The 9,521-nt window shown below is 36.8% G+C and overlaps 1 protein-coding gene across 1 annotated transcript in view; it reads right to left on the bottom strand.

The window, feature by feature from the left end:
• Positions 1 to 851: 851 nt before the first annotated feature.
• Positions 852 to 9,521, bottom strand: part of FSTL1 (follistatin like 1) — a 75,633-nt gene continuing 66,963 nt past the window's right edge. The window contains exons 11-12 of the mRNA XM_032852327.1: positions 3,802 to 3,892; positions 852 to 895 (exon numbers count right to left, since the gene is read on the bottom strand). Coding sequence (XP_032708218.1) covers positions 867 to 895; positions 3,802 to 3,892 — 120 coding nt within the window. The 3' untranslated portion in view covers positions 852 to 866. The remainder of the gene's footprint in view (positions 896 to 3,801; positions 3,893 to 9,521) is intronic.

Consider the following 9,521-nt stretch of genomic DNA (forward strand, 5'->3'; position numbering starts at 1 on the left):
GATTCAGATTTAAGTAGCACCATCTGCAGACACATCAATCAGAAGCTGGCCTTTATATTACCAATTACATCATCAGTAGATTGTGTTTCATGATTTTTTGCCCAGAGTCTTCAGATTCCCGAGTCTGAGACCTTTTCCCTTGGGACCAGACCAGAAGGGGTTCAACTGCAGCAGGGCTTCCTGGGTATAACCTCAGAAGCTAGAATTAGGGACTCTCATGAGTAAGCTACATATTTTTATGAGTGATTGGGAAGAGGTGCGGCAGCTTACTAAGGTATCCACCCATCTGGTCCTCTCTTTCTGTCTCTCTGGTAAATGACAGAGCCATCTCATATAAAAACAGCCCCTAAGGTCCCAGGGTATTTTGTAACAGCCCCAGGGGAGGTATTTTTATCATAATTATACACTAGGAAACTGTAACTCAGAGAGAATAAGTAACTCGCCCATTGCCAAATGACTAGTAAGGGGGGGCTTAGAACTAGAACATAGCGGGTGCCTGGGTGGCTTAGTCAGTTAAGGATCTGCCTTTTGATCTCAGCTTTGGTCTTGATCTCAGGGATGTGAGTTTGAGCCCCACTATGGGTTCTGCGATGGGCATGGAGCTTATTAAGGGAAAAAAAAAAAAAAAAGAATGAGAACTTAGATTTACAAATCTTCAGACAGGAATTTTTTAATAACTATAATCCACCGTTTCTTGATTGTAACCACATCAGAGAAATAACAATTTAAGCAAGAAAATATTTCATGTTTTATATGCATATCCATATCCATCCTTCTGAAGGTTATGTAGGTTGTTTCTCCTTGCCTTCTTTCCTTTCTCATCTGTCTTCCTTTATATTCATTCATTTATTTAATTAGATGTTGATTCATTCATCAAGTTTAGGACGGTCGTCTACTGTTAGATGGAAGAACACAGTTCAGATGGAGGCCTGTGGGGCCAGACTGCCTGGGTTTGAATCATAGCTCTACCACTTACTAGCTGTGTGTCCCTAAGCAACTTACTTCACCCCACTGTGTCTTGGTTTTCTCGGTAGTAAATTGGGGATAATAAGAGAAACTACCTCCGTGTTAGTGTACAGATTACATGAAATAAATTCAGGAAAATCTCTTAGAATATGTCTGATGCATTGTAAACAATAAATGTCACCTGATGTATTAGTCAGAATTCTCAGAGCAACAAACAAAATCTATATGAAGAGATCATGTGATTATGGAGGTGAGAAGTCCCAGGATCTCTGCAGTGGGCAAGCCGAGACCCAGGAAAGTGATGATATAGTTCCAGTCCAAGTCTGAAGGCTTAAGACCCAAAAAGAGTCTATCTGTGTTTCAGTTTGAAGTCCAGCTTAAACAGCCAGACTGCAGTTCCCTATTACTCAAGGGAGGGGCAGCCTTTTTGTTTCATTCAGGCCGTTGACTGATTGGTTGAGGGCCACCCACCTTAGAGAGGGCCGTCAGCTTAGTTTATCAGCTCATATATTGATCTCATCCAAAAATACCTTCAAAGACATGCCTAGAATAATGTTTGACCAAATGCCTGGGCACCCTATGACTCAGTCACATTGGCACATAAAATCATACTGGGTATTTTTTTTTTTAAATTTGTCAAGTCCTGTGCTGGGCACTGGTGAAACAGGACGGTTAAGATATGGTCTCTCCACTCTGGAAACTGTCTATGCCCAGCCCCACCAAGAGCCACATGATTGCTACTGATGAAGGAGCCGACTCCATCTGCCGTTCAGTTGGAATGTACCCTACTGCATATCTCTCCGGCTGTTTTTGTGCTGCGTGGGTGAAACTTCCTTGCCTATGAACTTTCACCATTTGGATTTTCCATTGGTGCTTCACCTGTTTTTTCTTATATTTCATATTACCTCATTTTATCAGACACTATCCTCAGAAGCCCAATTTATAAAGTAAATTAGAGAGGGGTGGTTCTTATTGTGCTGTGAAGGGGTGGAGGTCTCACTGATTTGGTCTTTCCCTGTCTGTCAGTGACAAATTCTGGCGAGGGCTTTAGGAAAAACGGTTTTGAAAAGATTGAATCAGATGATCTCTGAGCCTTCCACCAGTGCCAACATATCAGGAATGTATTCCATGTCATGAGTCCATGAATAATACTGAGTGTTTGGCTGTGTTCCTCAAAGCCCTCAGCTCCTGCTCATGAATACTCTGCCCAGACCAGTAGGTATTTGTGGCAGGTAGAATAGACGGACTTACTAAAAATCTGTTTCTGCCTTTCTGATTTGCCTTCCTGGCTTGCTGAGACTAGAGAGCAAAAAGCTACATTTCCAAGATTGCTTTACAGTTTGGGTTCTGGGGATGGCTTAAACTCTGCCAGTCAGATACATTTGCTTGGGCATTCAACTGCCAAGTGATTAAAGTGGGGGGAATGGTGATGGTGCACCCAGCACGCATGTGCTTTCTCTTGCCAGTGTGAATCTAGCAGAGGCAGTTTGGCTCTGGAGTCCTATTTGCAGTGATGACTTCCTGATTTGCCAGCTTCCTGGTATGGCAGAGACAGCAGCTGCACTGGCAGACCAGCTGTGAAATGCTGCCCTGAGCCCAGGATAATGGGAGGCAGGACAGGACACACACACTGCTAGTCTCACCTTCTGTGCCTTACTTTGGGCTTGTTCCTCTAGCTTTCCAATGATTTTGTAAATGTCTAATTTTCTGTACTAAATTTCTTCCTGTTTGAAATAGCTAGAATGATTTGTTTTACCTGTCATTAAAGTCTACCTGATACAGCATTCAATGGCCTTTATAAACACTTCACTAACTTCCTCTCTTCTTTGAGATTCTCAGTGTGTACAGAAGAGTCATGGGTCCACCCTTCCATGGATGTTACCCTCTCCTGCCATTTCTCCTTTGGGGAGAGCATAGCAAATCTCGAGTTTTCTTGGGAAGGAGAAGACTTCAAAGAGGAATACGAGGTAGAAGAAGATAAAGTCTATTACCACTTTCTCAGGTACTATGATTTTAAGTTTCCCCAAAGTTGGCTTACCAGTTTCATAATAACCAGCAACTAGAGGATAATAATAATAGACTATAGAGGATAATAACGAGGAACTAGAGGATCAGAGCTCCTTGTATGAGGGGAGAGACGCTGTGGGTTGGGCTGAAATTTCTGAGGGGACTCTGGCCCTTTTACCAAGAAATGTGAATTTCATGGATGAAGCTGTTCTATAAGTGCTCAGCCATCGCACCAAATGGAAGAGGCAACAGTACAGTTAAGTTAATAGTAGAATGTAAGGGAATTCATTGGTTGAACTTGGTTTCAAGCTCTGTCTCTGTTTATAGGGACAAATTTTAAGTTTCCTCTTCTGGTGTTCTCAGTTTTTCCTCTTCTCAAGTTGTTATGGGCTCTTCTCATATCCATCCTAAGATCCGGCCATTTGCCCTGTCTGTTCATCTTAGCTGAGAATACTGCTCTGAACCAAAGTTGCTCTGTCTGCACCCGTCTGTATTACCCGTTCATTCAAACAAGCAAACAAAATATATATACCAAAACACAAACAAACAACGACAACAAAAACCAACCCACAACGCACTGGCCTTATCCCAGACTCACCAAACCATTGTAACACTGAAAACCTAAAATGTTACATACCATAATTCTCTGTGAAAACCCTGAGATATGAAATGTGGTTTAGTGAAAATAGCCATATGCTGGGAATGAGGAGGCCCAAGTTCTAATTCTGGATGACTCTGACAACTCGTTTAGCTTTTCTAGGCTTCATTTTCTCACTGTTAAAATGTGGGTTGGACCAGTGGATTTCCATAGTGCCCAAGGATGCTCACCCTTCTCAGGATTACACGGAGAGTGGTCTTTTCCCTGCCAGAGATCTGCGGGTAGAGGGAGGCGAGTAGCAGAATCCTTCCGGAGAAAGAGCTGGAAGAGATGAGAAGGTGTCAGTGAGAACCATTTGTTACCATCTGTGATTCTCAGCAGGGTGTCTGAGGTCAGCTGAGAGTCTGCAACGAAGCTCTGAAGAGGGAATGATTCCACAAGTGAATACAGCGGTGCTAGATGAGACCTGCAGTACTGAGCAGATGTGTATTGTGATTTACTCTCAATGCCTCAATCAAAAATTTAACTACGGTGAATCTCAATCTGTTTCCTCTAGAAGGATTAATGTAAAAATCAGGGCAAGATTTCTGCTTGCTTGATCCTCCCTAGGTGGAAATTAAAAAGGAACTAATTGTTTTGTTACTTTATCCCGCCAGACTTTGAAATGCCCCAGGTGGAGTTTGATAGGGTTGATGATGGGGACGTGGCAAGGTGCATCTCTAAGGGCTGGTTCCTCACGCCCAGTGTGACCTGGCTTGACCTGGCTTGACCTGTCAGAGAGGGACGTGAGCAACCACAGTACCGTGGAGCAACCACAGTGCTGTCTGTCCTGAAATACCTTGTCAAGTTAAATGAGAAATATGTCTGCTGCTAACAGAGACAAATGTGAACAACCAGCCCTTCAGAATCATCCACAAATACCCAAGTAAGTGAGTGAAAGCAGGGTATCTTTCACCACAAAGAAAGGAAGTATAATAATAATAATGATAATAATAATAATTAGTAGCAGTAGTAGTAGTAGTAGTAGTAACAATTACTTATTTTTGCATGATAGGATTATAGACAATTTTTATTTTCTTCTTTGTACTTGTTTGTCTTATACAACATTCTATAATGAACATACATTATCCTTATAGTCCAAAAAAGCTGTACTTTAAAAATCTTTTTAAGCATCTTTATGAAATATAATTCACATGCCATATAATTTACCCATTTAAAATGTACAATTCATTGTTTTAGTATATTCACAGTTGTTCATCCATCACCACTATCTAATTTTAGAACATTTTCATTACCCTAAAAAGAAACCCCATATCCATCATCAGTCACTCTCCATTCCTATCATCATCCTGTCCCCTAGTCATAGGCAAACACTAACATATTTTCTGATGATATAGATTTGCCTATTTGGACCTTTCATGTAAATGGAATGATACAATAAGAGGTAACTGACGTCTTGCATTCAGCATGGTGTTTTCAAGGTTCATCATGTCATAGCATGTACTGGCAGTTCATTTACTTTTATTGCTGAATAATATTCCATTGTATGGCTATACCATATTCCATTTATCCATTAATCAGGTGATGGAAATTTGGGCCGTTTCTATCTATTGGCTGCAATAAATGATGCTGCTATGAACGTTGGTGTATAAATTTTTGTGTGAGTATGTGTTACCATTTGTCTTGGTTTATACCTAGGAGTGGAATTGCTAGATCATATGGTAACTATTTTTAACCTTTTGTGGAATTGCTGGGCTGTTTTCCAAAGTAGCTGCTCATTTACACTCCACCAGCGAAGGTTCCAATTTCTCAACATTCTTGTCAGCATTCATTATTTTTTTTAAAATTTTAGTTATTCTAATGGATATAGGTAATATCTCATTGTGGTTTTAATTTGCACTTCCCTGATGGCTAATGACGTTGCGCACCTTTCCACATGCTTATTGGTGATTTGTATATCTTCTTTGAAAAAATACCTTTTCAAGTCCTTTGCCCATGAAAAAAATGAGTTATTTTTTATTATTAAGTTGTAAGATTTCTTTATATATTTTGGATGCCAGTCCCTTATCCAATGTATGATTTGCAAATACTTCCTCTGCTTCTGTGGGTCATCTTTTTACTTCTTGATGATGTCCTTTTGAGCAGTAAAATTTCTGATTTTTATAAAGTCCAATTTATCTATTTTTATTGTCACTTGTGCTTTTTGATGTCATATCTAAGAAATAATTGCCTAATCCAAGATCACAAGATTTGCCGCTAAGTTTTCTTCTGAGAGTCTTATGGTTTTAGCTTCTACATTCAGGTCTTGATCCATTTAAGTTAATTTTTATGTATGATATGAGATAGGGTCCAACATCATTTTTTATGTAGAGATATTCAGTCTTCCCAGGACCACTTATTGAAAAGACTATTCTTTCTCCATCAAATTGTCTTGACTGCCTGGTCAAAAAATCCCCTGACCATAAATATAGGGTTTATTCCTGGACTCTCAATTCTATTTCACCGAACTGTGTATCTGTTCTTATGCCAGGCCACACTGTCTTGATTGGTATTTTTTTTAGTAAATTCTGACACAGGGAAGTGTCAGTCCTCCAAACTTGTTCTTCTTTTTCAAGATTTTCTTGACTATTTTTTTTTTAAGATTTCTTTTTTTAAAAAAAAATTTATTTTAAGTAAACACTACACCCAGTGTGGGGTTTGAACTCACGACCCTGAGATCAAGAATTCCATGCTCTACCTCCTGAGCCAGCCAGGCACCCCTGTTTTGGCTATTCTTGTTTTGATATTTCTTTATGAACTTTAGGATTGACTTCTCAATTTCTGCAAAAAAAAGCATCTGGGATTTTAATAAGTAAATGTGTTGAGTCTATACATAATTTTTGGAGCACTGCCATCTTAACAATAGTGTCTTCTAACCTATGAACATAGATGTCTTTCCATTTATTTAGGTCTTCTTTAATTTCTTTCAATGATGTTTTGTAATTTTCAATGTATAAGTTTTGTACATATTTTGTTAAATTTATTCCTAGGTATTTTATTCTTGTTGATGTTTGCAAATGCAGTTGTTTTCTTAATTTTATTTTTGGAATGTTCTTTGCTAGCATAAAGAAATACAATTGATTTTTGTTTGTTGATTTTGATTCTTGCAACTTGGTGAATTTATTTATTAGTTGTAATAGTATTTTTTATGGATTCCTTACTATTTTCTGTATGCAAATCATGTTATCTATGAATATAGTTTTTTTCATTTCCAATCTTGATTACTTATATTTAATTTTCTTGTCTAAGTGGCCTGACTAGAACACAGTGTTGAACAGAAGTAAGAATAAAAATTTTTGGTTTGTTCCTGATCTCAGTGACAAAGCATTCATTTTTTAATTATTAAATGTGGTGGCAGCTGTGGGGTTTTTTTTGTTGTTGTTAATGGGCTCTTACCAAGTTGAAAATGTTGCTTTTTATTACCAGTTTTGCTGAGTGTTTTCATCATGAAAGAATTTTAGGATTTTGCCAAATGCATTTCTTGCATTTATTCAGATGATTGTGTTATCTTTGTCCTTTATTCTGTTGAGATGGTATATTACACTGATTTTTGCATACTGAACTAGGCTTTTATTCCTGCAATATATCACATTTAACCATGGCATATAATTGTCTTTCTATGTTATTGGATTCTGTTTGCAGGCATTTTGTTAAAGATTTTTGCATTTATATTTATAAAAGATATTGGCCTGTTTTCTTGTGATGTCTTTGTCTGGTTTTGGTATCAGGATAATACTGGCCTTATAGAATAAGTTGAAATGCATTCCTTTATCTTCTGTGTTGAGTGGACGAGAGTTTGTGAAGGATTGGTGTTCTTTAATTCTTCAAATTTGGGGTTTGTTTATTTTCCCAAAGGTTTCCTGTTCTCTATTTCATTTATTTCACTCTAGTCTTTATTATTTTCTTCCCTCTGCTTGCTTTGGGTTTAGTTTAGTTTTCTTTTCTTTTCCTAGTAACTTAAGGTTGAAGGTTAGGTTATTGATTTAAAATCTTTCCTCTTTTTTATTTTTATATTTTTTAAAGATTTATTTATTTGAGAGAGAGAGAGAGAGAACTCGATCAGAGAGAGAGACAGAAGAGAGAGGGAAAGGAGAGAGAGAATCTCAGGTAGACTCCCTGCTGAGTGTGGGCCTGGATGCTAGACTCAGTCCCATGACCATGAGATCACGAGCTGGGCTGAAGTCAAGAGTCAGATGCTTAACCAACTGAGCCACCGAGATGCCCCTCTTTCTTCTTTTTAAATATGGGCACTTACAGTAGCAAATACCTCTGAGCACTGATTTAGCTGCATACCCTACATTTTTAGTATATTATGCTTTCATTTTTACTCTTCCCAGAGTATTTTCTAATTTCCTTGAGATTTGTTCTTTGACCTATTGGTAATTTAGGATTGTTCTGTTTAATTTCCATATACATTTTATTTCCTAAATTTCATTCTGTTATTGAGTTCTGATTTCATCACATTCTAATAAGCTTTGAAAATGTGAAGTGTAAATTCTCCAATTTCTTCTTTTCTTTTTTTTACCCATCCCCCAACCTACCTCCCCTCTGGCAACCCCCAGTTTGTTCTCTGTATTTGAGGGGTGGGTTTTTTTTTTTTTTTGTCTTTTTTTTTCTTTGTTTGTTCATAACTTTGTTCTTTGTTTTCAAAGTTGTTTTGGCTATTCTATAGCCCTTGTCTTTCCATATGAATTTTATGATCAACATGTCAACTTCTAATCAAAAGCAAGGTGAGATTTTGATAGGGATAGCAATGAATCTGTAGGTTAATTTGGATAGCATTGTCATTTTAACAATATTAAGATTTTGACCCATGAACATGTGATACCTTACCATTTATTTAAAGGTATACTTTTTTAAAAATGTGAAGTAAAATGTGGAGGCCGTGAGTTTAAGTGAACTTGGAGAGAAAAAAGACCGCTATGGGACATAGTAGAGAAGTAAAGCAACTTTAATATAATTTTGCTCCTGTTGTACTGCAAGGAAGGAAGAAAGAGAAGAGAAAAAAAAAGAAGAAGAGAAAGAGAGGAATGAAGGGAAAATAAGACAGAGGGATATAGGTATGGAGAGAGAGAAAGCAACATGTGTTGACAGGTTAGATAAAGTCAGAAAATGTTTATCTCATTTAGTGGCTTGCAGATCTTTCATGACCTTAGTGAAATGTTCAGTGGAGAAAATACCGAGCAACCAGAGAAGAAAAGATTGAGGATTGATAATAATTGTATTTTTCCTGGCATTTCTTATGAGGATTAGAAGATTTACTAAAGTTAAACTTCTTAGTATAGTTCCTGGACATAGTACAATAACAATAAATGTTAAGTGTTATTGTCACTAAAAATGTTCTTGTTTTTATTTTTATTACTTCAACATATTAAGAATGTTTTTAAGAGGGTAGGGTTATAGGTTGTGTCCTTTATACTTTGCTCCAGAGTCATAAAATCAGTAGTAATGGGCTAAATTTAAAGTAAAAATCATGAAAATCTGTTTAAATAAGCTGGTCGGGCATAATTGTCTGAGTATAAAAAGACAAAAACAAGAAAAGGAAACCCTAAAAAAAAAACATATGTTTATTTTATTTTACATATGTACTGATTATGGAAAATTCAGACAATAATGCAAGAAGAAAGAATAATTTTTCCTTCCTATGAGTTTATAATAATAAATTTGTACTTTCCTAACTAAAGAAAAAAATATAATGTGGAGGAATTAGCCCTCAGAGAAGAGAAACTGATTCATATAGTAAAAGATCAAATAATTAGAAGCTTACCCTAAGATGAAAAGATTAGGAGATTATTTTATTTAGGCCTTTATATTTTATTTTTTATTATTATTTTTATTATTTTATTATTTTATTTATTTATTTATTATTATATTATATATTATATTATATATAATATAATATATTACATAT

The sequence above is a fragment of the Lontra canadensis genome, unplaced genomic scaffold (assembly GCF_010015895.1).
Source record: "Lontra canadensis isolate GAN:19392208 unplaced genomic scaffold, GSC_riverotter_1.0 scaffold6, whole genome shotgun sequence".
Classification (NCBI taxonomy): Eukaryota; Metazoa; Chordata; class Mammalia; order Carnivora; family Mustelidae; genus Lontra; species Lontra canadensis.